General features: G+C 39.1%; 1 protein-coding gene across 1 annotated transcript in view; it reads right to left on the minus strand.

Moving 5' to 3' along the window:
• Positions 1 to 2,060: 2,060 nt before the first annotated feature.
• Positions 2,061 to 27,622, minus strand: part of ammecr1 (AMMECR nuclear protein 1) — a 44,923-nt gene continuing 19,361 nt past the window's right edge. Inside the window, exons 3-6 of the mRNA XM_012818508.3 lie at positions 16,048 to 16,162; positions 7,952 to 8,042; positions 7,782 to 7,878; positions 2,061 to 6,481 (exon numbers count right to left, since the gene is read on the minus strand). Coding sequence (XP_012673962.1) covers positions 6,367 to 6,481; positions 7,782 to 7,878; positions 7,952 to 8,042; positions 16,048 to 16,162 — 418 coding nt within the window. The 3' untranslated portion in view covers positions 2,061 to 6,366. The remainder of the gene's footprint in view (positions 6,482 to 7,781; positions 7,879 to 7,951; positions 8,043 to 16,047; positions 16,163 to 27,622) is intronic.

Genomic DNA, 27,622 nt, shown 5'->3' on the forward strand with positions numbered 1-27,622 from the left:
ACTACAATGCCAATTACAAGACATGAAATATGTCCTCATAAATATATTGGTGAGAATCCTCACCTGGCAAGCTGCATATACCTGTAGAACAGAAATAATCTATGCAGACTAAATAGCCATTTTTATGCCATTTCTGTAACAAACACAGAATTGTGAAAACGGTCGAAAGAAAAGCGGATTCAGACCATCAGATGACTAGAGTGATGGGCCAAAGTCAGTATCGTTTGTTTCATTGGAAAAGGCATAGATTTTTGTCAGTCATTACATGTAGGGGTCCAAGCAGCGAAGCGAACCTTCTATGGAATGTTCCAAGCGTGGCAGGAGCACTGGGAGTCCTATATCGCTGCACAAAGTGAGTATCTCAAAAGAGATGGCGGCCAAATTTGAATTTAGGTACGGTTTTTGCTTTTTATAGTCTCTCAACTTTTTGATTGCACCTCGTATGTAAACTGATCTGTTCATTAATTTAACAAAAAACAATATAAACACATTTCTCTGCTATGTGTAATCTTATTTGTTTATTCATTTCACTCACTCGTTCATTCCGTTTGTCACAGTCATGACACACATAATGTGTATATCCTCAGTGCTCAATTCATGTGCCCAACCCTCACAAAAAACACACTTAACCAATGTGTCCTTTGGGAAGAGCCTGGCCACAGCAGGGCTGAATGCAGGAGAGGGCCCTGCATTAATGCTAATATAAGACTGGATTTGATGACTTACACACACAGTTCAGTAATTGAAAAAGAAATGTACCTCCATGCAGCGAAAAACTCTTTCCTGTGGCTCTGAACAGTGTGTGTGTGTGTGTGTGTGTGTATGTGTGTCTAAGAATTCAACATTCTACAGCACTACTCCAAAGGTAAAGCAGCTTCTAAAAAACTTTAATCCTAAATCTAAAATTACAATTGTGTCTGAATCATTGGGTCAGGCAGGCCACTTAGTAGGGGTCATGTCATTATTACGCAAATTAACATATCACTTGATACAGGGTGTTACAATAAACGTATTTGTTGAAATGCTAACCCCAAGTCTAAGCTTTGCGTTAACGTTGGAGCAGCGCTCTAGACTGTTGAATTCTTAGACTGTGACGGTCATCTCCCGGCTTGTCTTGGCACATTTGAATTCTTCCACCAAGATAGTCATCGGTTCCAATTCCAAAATACATTTTCCATACAACGCCACATAACTTTGAACGTGTGGCCATTTTCTAACTGCCTTATTGAATTGCTCCACCTTCGTAAACAAAGGCCACCGTACGTACACATGACAAAAGTAAACTGTAAGGACCATCATTTACCAAGAAAAAGGGTTGTTCTGCTACCGGTCCTTGGTCAGTCAAGGTGGAATTGTACCACCTGCCTAAGCTGTTCACCAGTTTCTCTAAAATAGAAGGAAGCACTTCACCATCAATATAAACGTTTTCTTCCACCAGTTTTCCCTTACTACATTTACATTTAGTCATTTAGCAGACGCTTTTGTCCAAAGGGAGAGAACAGTCAAGCTAAGAGCAATAATAGGCATGTTTTACTCACTATGCTCCTCTTTACTGTGGAGACTTCTAATGACAGAGGCATGTTTTACTCACTATGCTCCTCTTTACTGTGGACACTTAACACACTAGTGGGAGGGGCATGTACATGCCTTTGGCTTCATTTACTTACATTAAAGGCCACATTATTTAAGAACTTTTGTCCAGGTTCGTTTATTTACATTAAAGGCCACATTATTTAAGAACTTTTGTCCAGGTTTGTTTATTTACATTAAAGGCCACATTATTTAAGAACTTTTGTCCAGGTTCGTTTATTTACATTAAAGGCCACATTATTTAAGAACTTTTGTCCAGGTTTGTTTATTTACATTAAAGGCCACATTATTTAAGAACTTTTGTCCAGGTTTGTTTGCTTGTATTTAGTTAGGGGGCAAATATCAGCGGAGGATACTTTCCATAAGAGGAATTGAGTACCGATTTTCCACAGGTCATACTTCCCAAGTCTCAATGAAAACCTAGCTCAGACACGAGCCGTCAAGTGAATCACACAAGTGAAATCTCTCAATTCATAGTTTATTTTTTTATTGAATAAATGAGTTGAAAGATAACAATATTATTTAAAACTACACCATTGCCATAGTCACATACGCCCCCATCTATGCATGATAATTCATCCCCATCAGTTTTTTTTTTCCTTTTCCTTTTCGAGTGAGGATTGAGTATTTTTCGCCATACTATTATATTAAATGCCCAATTAAACGATCACCACACCAACAACAGTTGGGCAAGGGGAGGATAATCAACATGTCATATTTCATCCGTTACGAACAGCTCAGAAAGAGAAAATGAAAACAATGGGTATACAAGGCTATGCCTGACAACCCCAATTCAAGCAATCCATTAAGTAGATGGAGCATTCCGAAGTCAGCATTTCTACGTTGCAGAAAATAGAAAACCACTAAAATAATTTAGAAACTAGATCCAAAATATTTTCAAAAAGTTGTCTTTTATGATGTACAAAACAGTCATGTTGTCTTTTTCCTCCTTTTTACAGTGCTTTTTTTCTACAAATAGTTTTCTTACATAATGTTACTGTTCATATTCACGGTGTCATTATCAGTCGTTACTGCTATTCTACTACTGTTTATCTATCAGTGCGATTGTATACTGGTGCAGCTACTGGGTCCAGAGTAAAGAAAACAGGCTTTTTATTTTGATGGCATTAAAAAATAAAGATTAATGTTTCTTCTGTATAAAGTATAACTGCTGGTCTTTAGGAAAACACATTAAGAAAAACCATAATTCTAAGAGGCACGCTATGGGGTATTTCAACAAAAACAAACAAAAAAAACATTGAAAAAGCATTACATTGACCTTGTCTCCGGTCAAGGTACTTTCAGATAACAATATTTTTATTTAACAGAGGTTGCAAACCCAAAAAGAAAAAAAACATTAGAAATTGTACAAAATTGGTAAAAAAAGAAGACAAAAATAGACATTTTCTTGCAGGAGTGGTTGGAAGGACAAGGTGGCAGGTCTGAAGAGCAGCATTTGGACATGGCTGGAGGCGTCTTTGGTTCAGGTGAACAAAGGTGATGTGAGCCTACACATTTCCAAATGGATACTGTAGTGGAGGGAGCAGGAAAATGGTGGGACGAGTGGGAGCACATACACGCTAACCCTTTTAAGTTGACAAAAAAAAAAGAAACTTTCTGAAGTTGACAAATACATTTTCTGAAAGGAACGGTTACAATTCCTTTTCAACTGATCCCAGTTCTGTGAAATGCTAACAAAGAAGTCATATTTTTTTTTATAACTGCAAAAAAGGAGCATATTACAGAAATGTAAGTTTATGCATTCTGCTTGAAGTCCCACATGGAGTTAGTGTAAACAAATTCACACAAGCATTGAACTGAAAAAAAAAGCCAATTATGAGAGTTACATGTACTAGGCAGTGAAGCATACCCATCTTTCAATATGATGTTCTACGCACGTAATCTAGCTTTTTGCATAGTATTTATCTTGTGACAAAAGTTGGAACTATAAAATCTTAAAGGGGGAGGGGTTGCAGAAAGCAAACTAATGTGAGCGATGTTTTCTCTGCCCCAGAGGGAGTGGGGGGGGGGGGGGGGGGGGAGACTATTTGACTGTAACACACAAGATGAAGGGCATATGTCCACGACCCCCAGGCCATGACGAAGGGAAGGTGATGTGCATGGGTTAGACTTGTGACTCCATGTCCTTTCAAACCTGCAGGTTCATTGGATTCAATCTTAGTTACACTGGTATGAAACAAAACAAAACAAAAAAAAAAACCCTGCAAAATGTGTGTGCATATGAAGAATCAATAATCTATTGATATGAACAATGAGTCCGCATGACCAGTCATGTTTATGTTGACCGCCCCAAAATGAGGCCTGATAGCACCATTTTATGTTCCTTTTGTTTCTCATGTCCAGTGTCTAGCAGCATAATATGCATGCCATGGATGAACAGATGTTCATGTTTATACATGCAACAGAAATGTATTGCATATGTGAATACATTTAGTTGACTTCTGTACGTACAGAACTAACTTACTAGACTTTGCAGCAGCGAAGAAACTATTCAGTTTGTGTTGTACTCATCAGTGGACCAGAAAAAAGGCATTTGACTGCTCAGCATAAGAACTGTCATATGACAAGGACAAGTCGAAATGCTGGTGATGCTTTACATGACATACACCAAACATCAAAGTTAATGTGAAATTTGAGCTATATTAGCAGTATCTAATTCACAATTTCCAAATGGCTAACCATCACAGTGTCCTAAAAATGCTTGTATTCAGATACACTGAAGCTGGCTTAAAACATCTTCCGTCTACTGAAGTAAAACATTTCAGCAAATACTGCTGGGCATACCATCAGATCAAATAAGTTAGGTAAAACAAATCAAGTGTATGATTTCAATGTGTGGTGAGTGGTGATCTATCCTGATGCTTGAAAAATCTTCCGGATGTCTTAAGGATAGAGAGAAGAGGTAAAGTCAGGCTGCCTATTTACTGGTCCATGTGTGTCAAGTAATACATTTTTAAGGCAACACAACTGAAATCAGGGTCATCTCTGGGAATAATAGGGTAACTGTGGATGGAACACCAAAAGCCCTTAATATTGTGCACAACGGAAGAAACCGCAATGTCCTTATAGTGACATGTATAGGCCTCATCACAACTGAGCACCTCGAAAAACGTCAGTTTCTTCTCCAGAAAACAGTACTGCTAAGTACTTACGTGAAAAAAAGCTATGCCACAACACAGTATGACTTCCAAGATTCTTCTTGGACATAGAGTACTGATCCTGTGGTTTGCTCAGAAAAGCTTGCTGCCCCTTCCCAATTCTCCATTAGCCGGTTCCATAATAAACCACAGCACTGCAACAAGCAAAGTGCAAAGCACTTCACCTCTGTTTAAAAACATAAAAAAGGAGTTCATACATCACTCGTGTGGCCTCACATGATTGCACCAAACTACAACACACACATCTGTAACCTGTAAAACCCTTGTGAACAAAAGCCATTAAATGTGACCTTTAAGTGTTGACAAATTCCTTCTCCTCTGTACCAGCCCCATAGGTCTATTGTGAGTGTTCTTTAAATGATTTTCTCATCTTATCAACCATTAAATAGCAATGTTATCGTTTATTTGTTTTTGTAGATAGATGTAAACATTATTCACACCGTCATGGTGCTCTTAGGAGGCTACAACCACAATTTATCAAGACTTTACAAAACCGTCACAAAATGTGACCCAAACCAACACTGCTAACACAGATCACACAAGGGTAAGACTCATAGTAAAGAAATGGCAGAGAAAATCAGATACCAGCTTTACCATCAAGGGAAAAACCTTGACTACACAGCCATTAGCCAATAAATTCAGGTAAACAGAGTGGTGCCCAGATGTCAAAACTGAAGGGAGAGAGAGACATCCAGAACCTACTCTGAAGCATGCAATAAGAAAATAAATATGGCTTATAGTCTTTACTATGGCATGTCCCTGTGGTTTGAATTTATATTCAGAAAAAAAATCCCCAAAACTTCACGCAAAGAGGGAGTGTTACATCTCAGCTTAAGAGAATTCAGTCAGGTGAACAACAATGCATCTAATGATATTCAGAAATATTTAGGGGAAATATTTTCTTAACTAATTCAATTTAGCATTTTAATAAGAGTTAAACCTTTCCAAAACTAGACAAAGAGAAACAGACCAGGGAAGACCCCTAACATAACAACTAGACGATGTATGAGGGGTCATGAGGCATACAACAACTGAAACACACCCCCAATCATTTAAACCCACCAAAATTCTTGATGGTCCACTGATTTCAGGAGGAAAAACTAGGGGTAGAGAAAATGTTTACACCCGACACACATGGTGACACACAGGAAGAAAAACTTGCCAGGGAGGAAAAAAAAGAACAAAACAAAAGTCATGAAAATATTTGAATTTTGCATACTCAAAATGAAACTCATCAACTTGAATGGATTTGGGCGATCACACATTAACAATTCCATCCACAGAATCTAAACCTGATAAGGGGTCGTTTTCTTTTTACTTTCATCTCATTTAATTAGGAAAAGGGGTAATGGAAATATATGCTGCAAAAACTAAAATATATGAAAGGAAAAATAGGAATTTTTGCTTCTTTAGTAAATCAAAATTAGACTTAATTTGCCAACCCCGTTGCCATGAGCCATCAAAAGATGGTCACCACGGCAACGGAAACTATCATCATAAAATGGTACAGTAGTAAAGATAGCTAGACCATGAGGGGGCGGGCTCTCCTGGGAAGAGGTCTGCTGATAGGTCCAGTGACTGGTCATGCGGCTCGGTGTCAGGAATAATGGTTGTAAGGTGGGAGAGGGTGCCCAATGCCATTCTGGTAGTGATGGTGTTGGCGATGAGCAATATATTCTGCGTAGCTCATAGTCATCTTTTCACTACGATACCTGCATGGAGGAAAGAGAGGAGACAAAAAGAGGAGAGGAGAGGAGGTTTAACACAAGGCCACTATGTGGAGCTGGGTTGTCACCCCTGTGATGACTAAATCAGTCCCTTCAGATAATGAGCATGTCCATGGTCGTCCATGTTTCCACCACAAGACAAGCCAGATTTGCACTGCCAACAAATAACAACAACAACTCATTTGATACGTATAAGTGTGTACCGATAATCTTTGATTACAATCTGTAATCTTTGCCCAATGTCAGGAAAAATGACCATTAAAAAAGTCACAAAAACATAAAACAAAAAAACACAAATACCTAGGAAACAATAAGATATTTGTGAAAACAAGTCAATCCAGCTGCTGGGCTAAGGACCCTGAGTTGTTCATTAACATAAGGCCAAAACTGACATGACAAGCACACCAGGCTGAATAACCTCTGAATAACTGTCAATCAGTTACCATGATATATGTATTCATACGTGTAGCCTGAGAAAACCAAAACTACACCAGGGCTACACTTTCCAAATGATACTGTTGTTCTTCCCAAATGAAGATGGTGGCTGTGGACTAATAATAATTAAGACCTTTGTCAGGTTTTTAATGGCACACACGACACACTGGAACACACACGTGCATATATGGAGGCGACACAGGACACACACACACACACACACACACACACGCAGGTAGGCCTGAGGTCGCAGTGAATTTATTTTCTGCTTTTTCCCCATCCTGGACCGTCCTTCTCAAGGACCCCCCCAGGAGCAGTGGGCAGCTTTTAGCGCCCGGGGACCAAGTAAAGTGAACTGTCCATCTTTGGTCAGGGATGGACATGTGTTCTGTTATTTTGAATGTTTTTTCTGTTGGGGTCCTTAGTGGAGGAAACCCCTTGTGAACACGGGGAGAACATGCAAACTCCACACAGGGTTTAGTAAGATTTGTAACCGTCAATAATACTAGATGAGGTTATATACTTGCACTGCTTTTCCGACTGTGTCTAAGCACAAATGATAAACCATTGAGGACGCTGTTTTGGCCTGGTGTGCTAATGCTAGCTGGACACAGGGGGATGAGTATTTGCAACCCAGTGTAGTATAGACAGCTGGACACAAATGGAACATTACTTCTACCACAAGGACATTCAGGTGCCTGACATGTGGGAGCCACCATACAATGTAGGGTTTTTGTTTGTTTAGAAAGCCATTAAGGAAACCTGTATTGTACAACAAAATTGTCTTCTGCTGATTTCTCTTATGAAATGAAAAATTAAAGTAATACTTAAATGTTTTAGATTTTTTTACCTGGTCAATTTAATGCTCTTCCTGAAGTCATTTGTGATGGGAGCTTTATACCCTCCCTTGCGAAGTAAGGAATCTATGGTCTGAATGTGGTCCCATCCTGAACAGAGGAAAAGATATGTTAAGTAGGAGAGAAATGCACAATAAAAGAAGAAAAGAAAAGCTTCACTTACCTTGTTCTTTTGCAACCTCCGGAAGGTAGGTGGCTGTGCGTTTTGATCCTTTTTCATTGAAAAACTCTATCCTAATGCCGTGCACACCAACCTGTAAGGGACAATGGGTCATTGCAGGAGGGTGCAGATAGAGTTACACAACCAGCTTCAACTATAGCTAGGTAAGGGGGTAGAGAGTGAGAGAGAGAGAGAGGAAAAAAAAAAAAAAAAAACACTACAATTATATTGACATGTACTGGTTGTAAACATTCAAGGGGACAAAGATGGTCATTGTTAATTCGATTTTTGTACAGTTAAGTCAAGAGCTACAATAATATATATTGTATATAGACATCATTGGCTAAAAAGATACAATTTATTTTCTAAATTGATATCCTCCACATAAGTTGTGTGTCTTACCTGTAGTTTTACAGAAACAGTCATTTTTACAAGCGTATAGTGTTATTTCAATGATCTTCTATCCAGTTTCCTTTTGCCCATATTAGTCTGTTCCCTTCATAGGCCCAGTCTCGGATATGACTTTACCCATAAAACACCAGTCACCATATGACTTTCTTGACTATGACTTTCTTAGTCACCTTGAGGGCCAGCATTCCAGAGCCTCTTCACTAGTGATGATGCGAGTGGTGTTTCATGAGTACTATTTCATAAAAATGCCAGCTGAAGAGCTGAGAGAAGCTGAGATTCGGAAGTTCTTATGCACGTGCACAGTTCAGGAGGGTTTCCTCATTTTATATTTGTAGTCTTGCAAAGCCGGATCACAAAACATGTCCAAAGTTCATGAGGGAATTTTTTTAAATATGAAAGGAAATGTTTACGTTTTGTAAATTTGAAACATTCAAAACAACCCCAATGCCTCTGAAGTTGGAGTACAAAGTAGATTCAAAGTGAAGAATGCAATGGCGGGAAGTCTTTATGTCAAGTTGTGGGTGGCTTTTAAGGAGAGAACCCAGGTTAGTTTGCATTACCTCTTGCACTAGTTCAACAACAACATCTAGAGAACTTGTCTCCAAGTGCTGTAACCATTGTGTTTTCCCCCCACAATCTGGATCCATTAGGAATCATTACACCCTATGACAATACATTACAATACATTTAATAAGTCCGACACCATTCAGTCCATGTGTGATTTGTCTGGTAGCTATGCCAACAGTCTGACACCATGGTATGACAGAGTAAATGAGCCCCTACCTCTGTTTGGCCATTGTCAATCACCTTACAATATGTCAAATCTCTACTGACGACAAACCTTGTCAGCATCAATCCACACAATGGACTGACAAAAGAAACATATTTGAATAAAGGTACACAATTCTCAAGTTGATCATGGTGCAATATGATTTTTGTAGAGATTTTTTAGATTTATTTATTTATTTTTTGGCACATATAGGCCTACCGGTAAACACTTCAAAATAGTCAGGATGATGTAATGAGTGTTTGAACATAAGTGCTCTTCCAATGGTGCTTGAATGTGTCCTTGGGGGTTAGCAACCATGTGCTAATAGCCTGCCAACTATCCTTGGGTTAGCAACCATGTGCTAATAGCCTGCCAACTATCCTTGGGTTAGCAACCATGGGCTAATAGCCTGCCAACTATCCTTGGGTTAGCAACCATGTGCTAATAGCCTGCCAACTATCCTTGGACCAACTAAGGCCAAATTGTGCTTAAGGCAGTCAAAGGCGGGTTTAGCAGAGTTAGCTAGGTTTGTCCTCATCTCTAGAGTGCGCTATGCATCCATTCTATTAGGATAAATGCATGGTCTTCATCAGGCAATACTGGAAGATTAGTAAACCACACAGACTTTTGTACAATTGTTGCAGTATCTACCTCCACGAGTTCTGTGCCATCTGGGAATCCCTATAGTCATGGCGATGCCAGTACAGACGGACCTGCAACTCATATCTCCAGTTTGTTCATATTGAATGCGCCAGCCGCAACAAGTTTACAAAACTTGGGAGGTGTGCAACCAGCCTAAACGATACCAAAGTGCACCACGTGCCGACGGAAATGGCATCATTATTTGCACATGTCGCAGCGCACGACAGGAACAGCAAGAATTAATTACCCTTTTACCCTTTGCAGTCGGTCTTTGGTACCTGAATACCGATGACGTTCAATCTTATATCTCTGAAACCGTCCTTGTTAACACCACACGATGGGCATGAGGTTTGTTTTTAATACTTGAAGACAAAACAGATTTGACCAATCACTCTGCTCACTATGTTGGAAGGAGGAGCACCAGGAAACAGTTCAACTTGATGTCATCTTAGGGGAAAACTACTGGATCAACTTTATTTTATTCGTCATTATTACCGTTTAACCAGGTTATTACTTGAAAAGCAGTCTTATATAGTTATTTAGACTGTATAGCATTTTCAATTCAGCAGATAGCAGGGAACTGCAAGCTATAAACTTCACTCACTTATCAGTACTCATCTGTTATTTATTTGAGGTTACTGTATGTCAAGCCAGATTAGCCGACTGAGACTACTAGCTACTAAGACTAAGAAATATTGTGTCAGGTTATGATATAGCAAACTAGCCGTGCCAGACTCCTGAAGTATTTGCAGCCGTCAGTGTCAATGATGTGTTCTCCTCTCAGTCTGTTAATTTCCACCCTTGCTATCCTAAAATCTGCATGCACCATGTCAGCCAACCATAACTAAACATAACTCACCAAAACAAATACAATTCCCATACACCTGGCCAGGCAGCGTCTCTCTCTCCTTCTATATATTATAGCTAATGCTTATATTGATACTGATAAAGTGACTATATTACCTACTGTTAATTTGCCTACCTTAATGTAACTCCTTTCTGTTCATCAAATTGATGTCTAATAACAAAATGTTATGTAGTGTGACCATCACAATATAAGTAAATCTATGCATGTTGGCAGCCGAACTCTACCCACTCACTTTGTTTCTATCCTCCCCTCCTAGTCTAGACTATCTTCGCTGTGGGATGCTGATGTAGTCGCTCCACCTGATCTATTTGTAGAAACCCTCGGCCTACACGTACCAATCCCCACCATACCGTCATACACTTATTCTACCCTCTAGGCTAGCATTTCCCTGCAATGTTCATAATTGCCACCATCAACATGTTTTTCTTTTCCTACTCCACTTACCCTTGTAATAGTAACCCTATGAGCACACTGTTTACCCTCTACGCAGTTTTGTATGCATCATGTATATACCCTATAATGTTTGTATGTATTATGTACATTTACCACATGTATGTTGTGTACATTTACAACGTGTTACCCCCATCTTTCTTTCTATCTCTAACCGGCCGGCGTCAAGCAGATGGGGCCCCCCCTTATGTGCCGTGGTTTGGCTTAAGGTTTCTTCCTGATTAACAGGGATTTTTTTTCTTGCCCCTGCCGTCATAGTGCTTGCTCTGAGGGGGGTTCAGGCACTTGGCTCTGTAAAGCACCTTGAGACAATTGTATTGTTTTAGCACTATATGAATAAAATTGAATTGTATGTTCCTGTCTGTATGGTTCTTTGTGGTTACTCTCTTCTCCACAGGCTCTGTTCATGTGGAGAGGGTATATTCAAGATATTTAATAAGATTTTTATAAATGATAGTGTTGTAAATCAAATTAATTTTATATATATATATATATATATATATATATTAATTATTTATGGTTTTTGAGTTGTTGTTTTTTAGTTTAAGACATCCATATATAAAAAAAATTATATATTGTTAATAATACATAATCATATTATTTTCCCTCATTATAAAACTCAACACATGTGTCAGTGTCTTGAGACCTGAAAATGGGTCCACCTATGGTCCGCACCAAACCTGACAGATCTTGAGAGGATCTGCAGAGAAGGGCAGAAAATCCCCAATTCAAGGTGTGCAAAGCTTGTCACGTCATACCCAAGAAGACTCCAGGCTGTCATCACTACAAATGAAAAGATGCTTGACCATCTGTCAAGCACAGAAGAGGAACTGTGATATTTTGGAGCACTTTGATGATGGTCAAGTATGACATTTGAACATTGTAAAAGAAGTCTAACAGAGAAGGCTATAACAATTTGATATCGCAATGCCACACCCTGTGGACGGCACTTGAATGGAGCCACTTTCATCTTACAAGACAAAGCACTGCTCCATATATTTAGAACAAATTCTATTTTGATCCAAAGCAGAACTCGTTACATTTCGCCGTTATCTTAACTCAGAAGATCTGTATTAAACGCCAATAGGCCAAATAAACATAACAGAAACACATACACAGAAATAATACAGTACATATACTGCCAGTGTTGTTCGTATTCAGTGTGGTTATTTACGTATCAAAAATGATCAGAGTTCCTCAACATAAAGTCCTTAGAAAAAAAGATTTAAAGTCCCAACGTGAAGAGTTCCGATTTTAGAATCAAGAAAAATCCTGTGCGTAAAACGTAATCCAAATAAACGGTCCTCCTCAAAAACAAAAATAGCAATGCATTGCAACGTGAACAAAAACACTGCACTTCTCACCAGTTGAATGGATCCTCCGTATGTCGGTAATCCTTAACCCCGGATTTCGAACAGTCCAGAGAAAGCTTCGCGATTTAAGCAATAATCATACATGAAACAACATAAAAACGTGTGTGTCTAAATGTAGGCTTTTGGCTGCCTGGGTTATAATCAGTTTGAACTCTAGCTTACTGCCTCATCTCCATATAACACACCACCATGAGAAAAGAAAACCTCCCCCTTTTGATGCGTTCACCTGTCACCCTACAACCTGGTAGCGTACCTATTTAAAGTAACCGCAACCCTGTTGTGCATGCCTAGGTCATCGCTAATTTTTGTCCCGTCAGTATTTCGATCAGTGGGATATGGGAATATCATATGACCAGATTTTATTATATCCAGCCATCATATAGAAGTTACTGACTTCTTTTTCAGCACCTATGATTTGTTATGACACTTCATAATATGTGAACATCACATATTTAGGAAAGCAGCAGTCAAGCAGTAGTACTGCAAAGTTTGCAATAGATGCAAATGAAGGATTATTTGACGAAAGCAAAATTTCAAGCACAAAATTGGCATTTCAAGAAATTTCTGAATTTGTCAACGTCGACTATTTTCGATTCGTTTTGCTCCTCATTTGATGGATAAAAACATACATTTTCCTTGAGAAAATTATATTTTCTGGGTGATTCCAAATATTTGAACAATGGTGTATATACACCCCATTTTTTATTTCATTACCATAAGGATACTCAAAATACACAATGTGATCCTCCTAATCCTAATGGATCAACCCAAATATGACTCCACTGAATAATCCTGGATTCCCTCTGCCAGTGAATTTCAAGTGCTTACAACCTTACTCAGTGTAGCTGTTGACTAAAGTAATCCAAACAAGCTGTACCGAGGGCAATTTAAGTCGAAACAAAAGAAAGATGTAATTTTGTCCAATCAATACATGATTAGATTCTGTTATGGATTTAATTAATTACTCAAAGATAATCTGTATAATGACCCAAGTTGTATAGCTGGTGCTATAAAAAATTATATTAAAAGGATGCATTCATCAACAATGACAGATTCACAAATTCCATGGTATATTTGATTTTTCTGCAAAACAGGACTGCCATTTATTGGGTCCCAAGAAGGAAGGCTGCGTAGGCCCCCAATGTGTTTCTACCTGTCCTTATTATTATGCATCATCTTCTTCCAGCTAGGGTGTCTATGGCAGCCTCTAGAACCATCTAGTAATAGGATTGGAAATTTCACGCACTGATTGGGGACGTACCGATTATTTTCACCAAGTTACATGTCTGTGCTTCAAGCACTCTGGCGCCACCAATGGGTTGAAGTTGGAGGTCCATTTAAGCACCTAACTTTTTAACCATATGCCGATTTTCAAATTTGAGGTACCATGCACCTCTTTGGGGTATGCTGACTTTAACGCACCCTATGACCCTTATGACCATGCTCTTGAGCTAGTGACATCAGGTTTCCATGGCAATTCTGGCCGCCTGAACTGCTTGGTCCCCACATCGCCGCTATATTTACCCTCCCCCCCCCCCTATATGATTTAATATATATGATAAAGTGTGACACTGATTGGCTGCAGTCCCATGAGTCTTTTCACAACGTTTCATGTCCCCACCTCAAATATTCTAGTGCGACCAATAGGTCAAATTTGGATGTGATTTACCCATGTAACTTTTGAACTATATGCCCCATTTTCAAACATGAGGTACCACTGGATTCCCTGGATCAAACAGAGTTCAACGCATCTCATGACATACATTTCGGCCATATTGGATTTTCCACCATATTAGATGCAGGACAGGTTTAAAAAAAAATCTCATGGCACAATATTTTCACCACATCTGGTATAAATAACCTTCAGACAAGGCCTCACAAAATGTATCAGATGGATTGTAGCTAATTGTAATCTGCAGCAAAGCTGTCACAAAGGAAATTAAGTAACCTCTCAGCAACGCTTTGATGTGTTGATACCAAACTGGGTACATGGACTCTGGAGCCCTTCCTTATTTAAAAAAAGAGAGAGAGAGAGAGAGACAGCACTGAGACAGAAGTGTTTAGTCAATCGACTCTAGCTAATAACTGTTGATGTGATCGCCTTCAAAAAAAAAAAAAAAAATGTCTTGTGACATGACAATTTATCATGTTAACCTAATTGCCATATTGAATTTCATTGAACAGTTGTAAAATGGTCCAGACTACCCATCTTCACCAAATTTGACACAAATGATCTTCAGACTAAGCAAAAGTTATCAGATGGTCAGATTTTTGACATACGGAAGCGTTTGTACGTTATCAACCTTAATGATGCGCCAGCATATTAGATGTAATTTTTTTAGCAAGGTTTAAAACATTTTCACAAGCCATACAATTTGTACAATGTTGACCAAATTTGGCACAATTTATGATTAGACAAAGCTTCAAAAAAGTTATCAGACGGATCTTTTTACGGATGGTTGTTTTTATAACCATTTGTCTGTGACAGACAATCAAACTTGGTGTCTAAGAGATGCTGTTTCGCAACCTATCTTTGGCCAATCGCCATTAAGCATGCTTTCTTACAGCCAGGCCCTTGACATTTTGACATAAAGTCTCCACTTTAACAGCACACTGCTGAACTGCTTGCGGCAATATTTGGGGACCGAAGCAGAGTTCAATACGGTTTCAATTAGCTAGCCAGCGCTACATTCACCTGTTGGAGAGGTACTTCTTTGCATATGTTGGCTTGTATGTTATGTCGTTATGTCATGATTCAAGTGTTCAGAAAGTAGGGACGTGTATATTGTCAAAACCGTTCGGTACGCCCCCTACAGTTCAATACACACATGTGAACTGCTGCATTACAATACGCCTGTCAATTTCCCATTATTTTCAACTGCCTGCACTGCTGACTGCACTACAGACCACACACACATTTACATTCAGATGCACAGAACATCTCTGGAGCCTGTTAGAGCACAGCAACTAGGTGCTTGAGAGAGGGGAGACTAAAAACGAAATTCTCTCAGCTCCAACTTGACAATGGCGGACACTAGCTAGACAGAGAGAAGCAAATATGATGTTTCAGACACCCTACCACTCTTTCCACTGATAGTTGGATAGCAAGGGAACGCTATCTCACTGCAGTAGAGACAGAGACCAGGCCTAGTCAGTTAGGCTGCAATTTTTCAGAATAGAATGTTTTTTTTTGTGATTTTCTTTTTTTCTTAAATATAGAGATACCGAAACCATTACCGTGGCCCAAAAACCGTGATGCAACAGTAGAGTGTGCCCATGGTTTAGTATGCATCACTATCAGAAAGCTAAAAATAATCTTGTTCTGTAATGATGTGTTAATATGGAGTAGGCTCATATCAATGATCAATGTCATATCAATGAGCAATATAAGAATTCAGGGGGAAAAATCCTTTCAAGTGTCATCTGGTGCTACAGAAGAATCTTATGTGACAAATTGTAACCACATAAAACATGACAATGAGTGAGTTTTTCAATTCCAAGTATCAGTCGGTGTGTGCAATAATAAGTTTCAATAAAAACATTTGTGCATGAGCTTTTCTGTTTTTTGTTTAAGATATGGTCTTACCTCCCAGTCAAGGTAATCACCAACATCTTCAAAGTTGGTGAGCAGAGATACTGAGCAGAAGAGACGTGGCAGCTCATCCCTCGTCATGGGGGGAAAGCGGCTGTCTTTAAGGGCACTGAAAGCAACAGACCAAAAAAAAAAATTACAAACTTGGTAGAGTTGAGCAGCAATTGGGTTTTATCCTTTATTTTATTTTTGGTAAAGACTATTTCCTCCCGATTCATGGCACAGCCATGGGCGCAACATTTGCACCAGAATATTTATAATGTATTGATGGGTTTCCCCTGAAGTCGGATGCATCGCCACGAAAGCATAGAAAAATTAGATCAGTTTTCTTTAATCTCAAATCTAATCTTCCCACCACATTACCACAAAAAATACAATAACAGAGTTGATTCAAAGGCTTGTCCTTCCGTGTGCGGTGTTCATTTGTTAGGAGGGGGAGGGGTGCATGGTTCAACACCATTAGCCCTCCCATTAAAACCTTGAGATGCTACAATGGCAGGGTTATAAGAAATATGATGCGTCACATTCATTCCTTGAGTCTCAGGCAATACAGCTGTTTGGGCACCCCTGTGGAAATCACAGTTTTTGCAGATTTTTGATGCGAAAAGTAAATAAACAAACAACCATTAAAGTAAAGCTTTCACATTTAAGTGCTGTTTTTTTTTTAGGTCACTTTAAAATAGACAATTTAAACACACTTTTAGCATGTGCAAAAATCTGGGCACCCCAAGTGAGAAATAAGTAACACTCCACTGTCAGATATCACAGCCAAGTGACTTTATTCTTGATGTATTTATTTACACTAACTCTTTCTTACAGTTCACTTCAAGTCCTGAGATACATTTAAACCGTTTTTAACTTTGAGCACCAGGCACCTTGCGTCTTGTCCTGCTTGTGCCTTGCTCTAAAGAAATGGAGGCACATTGCAATAGTCTAGTTTTCCCCTAGTCACATTTCCCATAGAGAAACCATTGAAATCAAGAGCCTGGAATGAAAAAAGGATTTCACTGTGAATACCACCTGAGGGTGTCTTTCATGCACATCATGTTTACGATTTACCCACACTTGGCAAGAGGTTCTTTTTATCAAATGCCGTTTCTTTTTCCTCCAAACCAACACAATTTTACATTTACATGTCATTTAGCATTTTAACTTCATCTGTTCACAGTACATATTTCCTAAATAATAAGCTTATTTCAATTTGGCTCTGCATACTTATGACATTGACTTTTAGGCGTAGGTAGCTGGTAAAGTTTCCCATTGATGGCCCTTTTAGGTAGACTCTGTTTGTACAAGAGCACTGCACAGTGAAATAGTGCACCGCCACACCTAAAATAAATCAGCTAAATCTTGATGTTGTTTGAGTCTTGAGACATTCCATCTCAAACTGGTACCAAAATCCTGTCTTTTCGATCCTGACCTCGATGTTGGAGATCCCATTTTAATTCTGCAATCTGATTAATTTTTCCAGCAATAACTTCTAAAAGTTAAGATTTTGTTGTCAAACACCCATGACCCATCAATCCCATACAATCAAAATGTCCCATTTGACGCTACGCCTCAAAACCCTTCTTTGGCTACACTGATCTGAACAGCATGTAACTGGTGTCATTTTAAGGCTTTTTTTTTACCACTCATACAATTCTACCATTACAAAACTGCTACAAACCCTGCTAAAAATGGAAAATTCTAATTTTAAAACGTTGAACCTGTCTGCCAATTGGAAAACACAATGGTCAGCATGCTACATGAGGCTATAAGGAACGATTTATGAAAGTCTAAGAACAGGACAGCCATAGTTTGGCTCACTAACACAGACTGAACACTGGGTGATCATTTGAGAGAGGCTTGATAAAAAGGTTTGTGCTTTTGAAATCATAGAAATGCTTGTCTTTGTTACATATCTGTCTGAAGTAGTGTAGAACTCATAATTTTAGAAGTAAAAACAGAACATTAATTTGTCTACTCAGCCCAAAAGGTACAAAGGAAATAATTGTTTACTTTGTCTTTCTACAGACAAATTTGATGTGATCTTTTCAGGATAACAGACGATCTTTCATTACCAAATATTTATAAAAAAAATACTTTCTTGATGTTTTTAGTGTGGATGGTTTGGAAATGTATGAGTCAGCTAAATCACTAGACACGAAGTAGTAATGCAATATAAAAAGAACCCAACATAGTTCTAAATCAGTTTGTGGGTACAATGTTCACAAGTTTCTTTTTGTGAATCCTTCAATCTGCTACATTACTTTGGGATGTTTTATCTGGAACCTCAAATCCAATCTTCAGACCACATTATCACACCAAAGTGGCAACAGCGTTGCAATAAATCTTAAAGGCTTTTCCTCCCGATTAATAAACAGATTAATAAACTGACAAATACAATAATTGAAAAGTCCCTAAACATCTCTGTCATAGCACCAGTAGGAAAGTATTCACATGCAAAACTGGCATTCCATGTGCCTTTGAGGAAAGAGGGACAGACCACGCAGCAGAATGTCCATTGTAAACAAAACTACTCAAGTATAATTGAGGCACATTTTGAGGCAAACCCTGCCATTCGGAAGTACATGATAGAAGATGAGAAATTCCATTGAAGGAGAGGTGCTAACGTGGAAGCCTAGACATGGGGAGAACTTTTTTTCTTTAAATTCCAAAGGACAATGGGATTTATTTGGAATATGGAGCTACAACTTTAATCTATAATTCGATCAACTGCATGTTTGGATTTTAACAACAGCATTTTTTCAATAAACTCAAAAGGCCTTTATTGCTACTACAATTCACACTTACTTTGCATAATTGTTGTGTATGGGGCAGAGAGGGCCACAATGACTCCAGACGGATGGGCCATTACCTTTGACAGTGGGGACTCGCACCTTGTCTATTCTACCAACCTGTAACGGAGTATGACTCAAATTATTGTTGCAGAGTTTGTGCTAAATGATAGCATATGTAGCACTTTGGGATCCATGTTTAAAGATGGGGGGAAAATATAAAAATGTCAAGGCACTAGGGCTGAACAATTCATTGCATTTGCGATTTAATCGCGATATGATAGAACGCGATTTTCTAACCGCAACGTTCGCGATTAAAAACGTGATCTAAAAAAAAAAAAATTATACTATTTCTTTTTATATTTTCTTTTCTTAAGATGGTAAATTTTGCACACAGTGTTTAAAAAGTGCATGCCTTGTGTTTATTCTTACAATGACTTTGTTTAAATAACTTAAATGCACAGTGGCAAAGCCACCAATTAGATTATTTCCCCAAATCGTTTAGCCCTACAAGCAGGGCTCGAAATTAACTTTTTGGCTTACCAGCCAACATGGCTGGTAGATGAAAAAAATTACCAGCCAATCATATTTTTTACCGGCCAAAATTAAACCTGGTATTTCAGACCTACTCTGACATTGTTTGACATAAACAACCTTTACCTATGATTTTAGTATCATTGTAAATCACTCTCAGAATGGATTAAACAAAATCAACCAATATTGCCCAATTGGCTGGTGACAGCCGCAACACGCGCTGTATGCTGTACCCGGGATCCGTAAAGGCCCTCCTTCACGATACAACATACGCTGTCTGAAGCCCAGTTTTATAGATTTGGGGTTTTTGGTATGTGTTTGGTTATGCTGGGTGGGTGGCTGGCTGGCTGGCGTTGATGTAGTCTGTTCTTCTCATCCAAACTATAGAGATACATTATTTAATTAACTTTTACATGACCACAATTTATCAAAGCACATTCAAGAGTTGGCTATTAGAAATATACTTCAGATTAATTAATTTAACCTCATAAGAAGCGTGGCATTAGGCCTACAAAAAAAATCAAAATTAAGCTTTAAAATGACACCTATATGATAGATAAATATTGTCCAACTAACAATATAGCAAACATATTCAAAAGAAGATTATAGCCACCATAGTCTTGCTGATCTGACATAAAACCGCATTAAAAAAACAGAGGGGAGACAAAAAGTACCTCTGCCTCAATGAAGGGGGCGTGCGAGAGCCCACCGGTCGGGGCTATGCTTGTTCTGCCGTTGCTCTTCTTCTACGCTTATCACCGTCAACATATTTCAGCCACTGTCGCTACACGATGGTAGTCCTTTGGGGGATCGTAGTCCCTCACATTGCGCATGCTCAGACACAAACGGTTTACGGCATAAGGCTCAACATCAACATCAACATATCTGGCTTGTCTTAACGCATAATGTAGGTTTATTTAACGTAATATTTAATAATGTTGTAAACGGTTTAAAAGTCAACATATGGGGCTTGTCTTAACGCATAATGTGGGTATATTTAATTTTATATTTAATTATGTTGTAAACGGCTAACAGCATAAGGCTCTACGTCAACATATGAAACGAAACTGGGGAGAGACTTTTTGATCCTCCACCTCATCTGTTTTGTCCACTGTGACATCTTCTTTGTTTTTAAATAAATGGTCATGCAAAATGACGCGTGCGCAATGTGAGGGACTACGATCCCCCAAAGGACTACCATCGTGTAGCGACAGCCACTGCTCTGGCTTCCCATTAATCGCAATGAGCCACCTACTGCAACATTTCCTTGGTAGCTGTAGCTGCTGTTGTGGCTGTTGTTTCTTCCTCCCTAGATGTTCGCGGCACCTTTGCTGGAGGTGATGCACCGGCAATGAATCGCCACATTATTTTAGCTTTCGTTTATCTGCGTTAACTTGCGTGTGGTCAACTAAGTCTGTTTCAACTTTTGATTCGCACTCAAAATATTAGAACTTTATAAACGTTGTATTCGCGGGCAAAATATTATAACTTTGTATTCGATGGCAAAATAATAGAACATTGTTTTCGTGCGCAAATTGTTATAGTTGTATAAAAATTCTAAGAACTTTATGTAACCCTTGCCCCTCTCCCACCGTTCGTGTTGGCGTTGCAAGCTATTTTTAACCATGACGGGCGCGGTAGTCGGGAGCTGTACTCCGCAATGTCACTCGCCAAGTGGCGGGGCATCGGACACAATTTAGTCGCCAGCCCAAAAATCTACACGCCATTGGCGCTTGGCGGGTGCCAATTTCGAGCCCTGTCTACAAGGCACCTCAAAAAACCTAATGTTAAAACTAAAACATTTAAAAATTAAAATATATTTCAATATTAATGTTCTGTACTTTTACCCTTCCACTTTACGGTCTCTTTGGGGACTGAGGCTTGTCAGGCACCTTTTATTGACTTATTTTCACACAAAAAAAAGGAGTGCCCACACTTTTGCATACAACTGTTTGCAGTGCTGATACTCTCTATAGACGTATTTGTAGGAAACCTATTTTTAGACCGTAATCAAATCCAGACAAGCTGGGCTTTAAAGGCCAATGCTTCTTGAGCTAAATCTCCAGTTGCACAAACATTTACAAAATTAGCCTTAACATGATAATGATAGCTAGGTTATGTGCCACTGAAACACAGGAGGGATGGTTGCAGAAAATCTATAATATTCCAAAAATAATCATCAATTTCCAGCTGTAATAGAAAATTACAACATCAAAAATGTGTAAGTTTAAGGAAGTTTTTTTTGTGGTTGATTCAGCAATCTGTCTTTATTCCAGTAAAGTGTAGTAACGAAGCACATGGATCACTCAGGATTCAGCTGTGCAAATCTTAACAAGCATCTCCAACTCTAGTCATATATACTGTTTAAGACAACTCCTAGGCTTCTAATGTAAATGAGCTAGGGTTCTAATGCAAACCTGGCAACCTTTAGTTGTTCTGTATGATTATCAGGTTTCTCTGAGACCATTGCCTGAGATGGTTCTCAATGGCCTACCCCATTCCCATATTATGACTGGTTGCAGTCACTCACACCTCAGTTTGCTTTCTGATCCCAGGTGTCTGAGCAATACCAATGTGGGGACCTTTCCTTTGTTACCATGATAAAATTACCATTTTGGAGATTATGCTGGCCAACCTTTGGTGGTCACAGCAGTTGCTTGATCATACATCTCGTGTTCTCGCACAGGATATACTGTTTTCTTAGAAATGTCTTCACTATATTTCTGATCCATTTAAAAGAATATGTAATTTCCTTTCAAAAACAAAGATATGCGTCATTCCAAACATTTGACCTACAGTGTACACACACACACACACACACACACACACACACACACACATACACACACACAGTGGGGTCCAAAGTCCCAGACCACTAGCGAAAATAGGGTAAAAAGTTGAATGTTTAGCATGCATTCAGGTTTCTCAAAGTAGACTTAGACTAGGTGTTTTTGTATCCTGCTGTTGTAATGAATCCCTTTTCCAAAGGGACGCAAGGTAGAGAGTATTGCATTTTTATAAGATTGGAGTGGTATTTCCCCTTTGCCAGGGTGTAAACTTGGACATTCCCACCACCATGTCTCACGATTGTTTTGATAACCCGTGGAATCACTTTCCTGTTTTAAATCTCTCTTTAAAACTTAAACTTGGATTCATCAGTAAAAAGGCCACTGTGAAATACCTAAGCCTGTAGGGCTGAAAGATTAATTGCATTTGCGATTTAATCGCGATATGATAGAATGCGCTTTTCTAACCGCAACGTTCGCGATTAAAAACGTGATCTAAAAAAATGTAAATATTATAATATTTGTTTTTCTTTTCTTAAGATGGTAAATTTTGCAGTGTTTAAAAAGTGCATGCCTTGTGTTTATTCTTACAATGACTTTGTTTAAATTACTTAAATGCACAGTGGCAAAGCCACCGATTTGTTGTTCTTGATTCTGTAATGAGCAGTTAAATAAAAAAATGAATTGTGGGAAATAATATTTTACACTAAATGTATCTAATATTGTGTTGGTCATATTGAAATCATTCATTACGATTTGTTAAATTAAAAATTTGGATAAAAAAATATATATATATTAATATATTAAATCGTAATCGTAATATTGGGGGGAAACATCACAATTAGATTATTTCCCCAAATCGTTCAGCCCTATAAGCCTGTCCTTGTTTCCCTTCTATATAGTTGCTTTTCTATCTCTCAGTGAACACAACTTGATATACTGCTCCTCTGATAATGTTGTCACTTTTGGTCTGCCTGAACATACAACTGATGGCCTAGCCACTGAGTCTAGCCATGATGACACAAAAGCCCCATTTTCCTGAGAATATAAAAAAAAAATCCTTATATGCCGCGTCAGTTGGTAGCCTCATGGCAGCCAGATAAGGCTCCTATCTAAATGAAAATATACTCACATCTCCTAACTGCATTGTAAAACTTTACATAGCAGGAATCATCGTTTAAATCGGACATAGCCCCTAATGTTTTTGGGTTATTAATAATAATAATAATAATAATAATAATAATAATAATAATAATAATAATCACCTCAACATAACAATCAAGTCTACAGCATACCAGTCTTATTCATCCTTACATGGAACAATGATGTGTTGTTGGTGGTAGAGTGGTTAGTGTTGCTGTGCTCTAAGCCAGTGGATCTCAAAGTGGGGTCCACGGACCCCCAGGGGACACATTGCCTGGGGTTCCTTGAAATAGTTTGCAACAAAATATTTAACTTATGTACCGGTAGCCTATGTAGAGAAAAAAAGTTACAGACCAGTATTGTTTGCGCAAACTCATTGTGCTCATTACGCCCGCACGCTAACGGTGGACATATAGACTGTGTTGTAACATTACGTCAATTTATCAAAACTCTTTCCTCAGGCATCAACTGCAAATGTAATTAATAAAAGTCATGGACAGTTCCAATAAAACAAACGCGTTGTCACCTGCTTTATTTTTGGGCCAATAGAAACTGTTATTACATTACGTCAATCTGTCAAAACACTATTCAATTTCAATTCAATTACATTTTATTTATATAGCGCCATAACAATACTATTGTCTCAAGGCGTTTTACAGAGCCCAGAGCCTGGACCCCCTTAGTGCAAGCACAATGGCAACAGGGGCAAGGAAAAACTCCCTGTTAGTCAGGAAGGAACCTTAAGCAGAACCACGGCACATAAGGGGGGACCCATCTACTCAGAAGCTAACTTTTGGTTACGTGAATGAAAGGCAGTGAGTAGCCTAGGCTATCAGTGATAAAAATGTATAGATATTGGAAACTGTCAAGTAGCGACACTCCCAAACCAAGCAAAATTAGAAAATATGTCACAAAATATATAGAATTTCACTTCATTGAAAGCAGCGGGGCGAAGCCAATGTGTGTGATCTGTCTCCAGGTGCTAGCAAACGAGGCTATGAAACTGGCCAAGCTAAAGCGGCATCTGCTAACAAAGCACCCTGAATACAGCAACAATCCCAAGGATTTCTTCATCAGAAAAGGCGAGGAATATTTCCATCAGCGAACAAGGCTAACCAACCTGGCAACTACATCAGAGAGGGCACAGAGGGCTTCCTATTTGGTAGCCCAGCGGATCCCTAAGTTCAAAAAGGCACATACCATAGCACCAGAACTGATTTTTCCAGCAGTAGTGGATATGTGAGGCTATCCTCGGAACAAAGGCGGCTAATAAGTTGAAAAGCGTACCTCTCTCCAACGACACCGTGAGACGGAGGATTGATGACCTCTCAGCTGATATCCCGTCACAGCTTCTGGATAGTATTCGATCCAGTGATCACTTTTCCATTTAGCTGGGCGAATCTACAGACATAGCTAGTGCAGCTCAACTGATCGCTCTTGTCCGCTACCCATGGGAAGGGAAAATTCTGAAGGAGCGGCAGCGATGACGGGTCGAGAGTGGAGTTATCGCTCGGATTAAGGCTGTCAACCCTAACGTCAAGTCTGTGCACTGTATGCTACACTGGCAAGCGCTCGCCTCCAAAGGTATGGAACCAGACCTGCACTCTGTGTTGAATACAGCTGTGGCTGCAGTTCATTTTGTGAAGTCGAGGGAAATGCAGTCACGTCTGTTTGGGCAACTTTGTCGGGAAATGGATGCGGGCCACGACACACTTTATCACTCTGAAGTGAGGTGGCTCTCCCGTGGAAAGGTGCTTCAGCGGATGTTCGAGCTAAGCAGCAAGGTGTCAACATTTCTGAGAACGGAAAAGTCCGTCATCGCAAAGTTTTTTTCCGACCCTGAGTACGTTGCCAAATTGGCCTATCTGGTCGACATATTCGGTGTCAACCTCTCCATCCAAGGATGCTACGCAGCCATCCTCGAAGTAAAATGACATATCGCACGAGTTTTAGATAAAGTACTATATGATCTTAGAGTAAAAGAGTCCAAAAGCATATAACATTACAAATACCTATAAGCCTATATGGTCTAATTTGGGATGCGATTATGAAGTTGTTCTATGAGAATGTTCTGCCCTATGAAGGGTCCCTGGCCCCATATAGTTTGAGAACCCCTGCTCTAAGCAATCCCTGACCACTGCAAGTCACTTTAGACAAAAGCGTTTGCTAAATACCTGATCTCTACCCAGGTCATTATTTTGGACCAAGAAAAGATCCAAGTGACTTTGGAAGAGGGTTCATTGTTCGGGCATGGATGACAGGAGCTTCAGTCAAAGACTCCTCAACTGGCTAGTGTTTCAATACGAACAATGACTAAAGTGCCATCTGATCTGTTCATACGGTACATGGTCAACATTTTAGTCCCAAACTGAGAATCAATGACTTGATCCATGTTCAATACTATGTCAAATTCAACTGGCTGTTGCAGGTGGGACAGCTGAAATGAACACAGTAACAATGTGTTGGGCATGAAAGGGCTAAAATAACTGTGCCAATGTTTGAAGGTGTTTTAAGTTTAGGTGTACCTCACTGTCTTTTTGTAAATAAGGGAGAGTAAAACAATTTGCTTGCAATGGAAAATAAAAATGTGTTATACAGATGTAATGCTGTACTGAATCTGCTTGATTTAAGTTCAACCACAGTGGGCAGTGGTCCTCAGGAAGTTTCAACATTCAACGGCACATTCAAGTGTGCTTGAATCGTCTCTGGCAGGGACACGTGTCTAGATCTCATCACCTCTCCAGTTAAGTAAAGTGCATTCAGAAGGTATTCAGACCCCTTCACTTTCACAATTGCTGCCAAAGATGCTTCAACTAAATACAGAGTAAATGGTCTGAATTCTTATGTCAGTGTGATAGTTCAGTTTATCCATAAATTTGCACAAATGCCTAAAATCCTGTTTATGCATTATGGGGTATTAAGAGTAGGCTGATGAGGGAACAAATTCATAATCAATTTTAACAAAATCAAAGGGGGTCTAATAACTTTCTGAATGCACTGTACCTCAGGGCTCAGTATTTGGACCCCTCGTTTCTGCGTACGCCACCTCATTAGACGGGTTCTCTTGTCCTTTCAAGTACAGTAACATTGACTGGAATATTGAGTATACATTGATAATGTTGTAAAGGACTATTACCTCTGGAAACTGCTGTTTCTGAATAAAATATTTACAGAGGCGTAATAGGCCTATTTTCTGCCATCCTCACTCCTGTATTGCAATGGCATACAGTGCCATAGATCATAAATTATCATCGTGTTTAAAAGACTACTTCATTAAAAAACCCAATCATGTTTGTTCATCTGAACACTCTTATGCTGTTTAAGGAAGCAATAAAACCATCTTTATTTGCCTTACTTGAGTACCTGAAGTACCAAATGTGGATTTGATCATGGTCAAAAAAAGGGCTTTCTTCAGAAATACATTATTATTCTAAGAAGTTGAGGATATTTCATGCAAGAAATCGCGAAGAAACTGAAGAGGTGTGCAACACAGGATCTGAAAAGAAACTTTGTGAGGCACGAGGAAAAGATGGTCTGGAGTACTTTGGTCTGGGTTTCCCAGCGTCTAAGCACTTCTGCAAAGCCAAATTAACATTAAAAGGCATTTGGCCGTCCGACCAGAGTAAATGTAAATAAACGGTAAGAGTTCTATGGGGGACGGAGAGGTAGCTTCATCTCCAACGGAAAGATAAGCTAGCAACTGGAATGACCTGCCAATTAAAATTCAGTGCCTTCATGAACATTTGCGTGAATGGTGTGTGACAGATGCGAATAGAAGCTAATGAAACAGCTGATTGGATATATCTCTGTAATGTCAACTCAGGATGGTAGTTCAGCCATTGACTTGGAAAAGCTAGTTGCAAGCCATCGGCAAGCTAAGCCTCAACAAAGAATAAATTAAAGTATAAACTGTATTTTATATATATGTATGTATGTAGCAAGGGAGTCATTCTTAACATGTTCATAGTGTTAACAATAGTGAAAGCAGATAGAGAGAGGACATAATAAATTAAGCCTATTAAACAACTAAAGAAATTGCTAACCTAGCTACATAAATATGTACTGGAGAAGATCCAAAGTGCATTGCAGAAGGTGCTGGATATCCAAGGAGTGTTCTAAGCATGGCAGGAGCACTCGGAGCAATGTATTGCTGTACAGGGTGACCACCTCGAAGATGATGTGGGCCAAATTTAAATCAAGTACTGTTTTTGCTTTTTATAGATGCCGTCTCTGAACCTTTTGATCGCATCTCGTACATTCTAGTCCAAAATAAATTCACCAGAATGTAGGTCTTTGTGTGGTTGGCTATATCAATCTCAATAGAAA

This window comes from Clupea harengus, chromosome 19, assembly GCF_900700415.2.
Source record: "Clupea harengus chromosome 19, Ch_v2.0.2, whole genome shotgun sequence".
In the NCBI taxonomy this organism is placed as follows: domain Eukaryota; kingdom Metazoa; phylum Chordata; class Actinopteri; order Clupeiformes; family Clupeidae; genus Clupea; species Clupea harengus.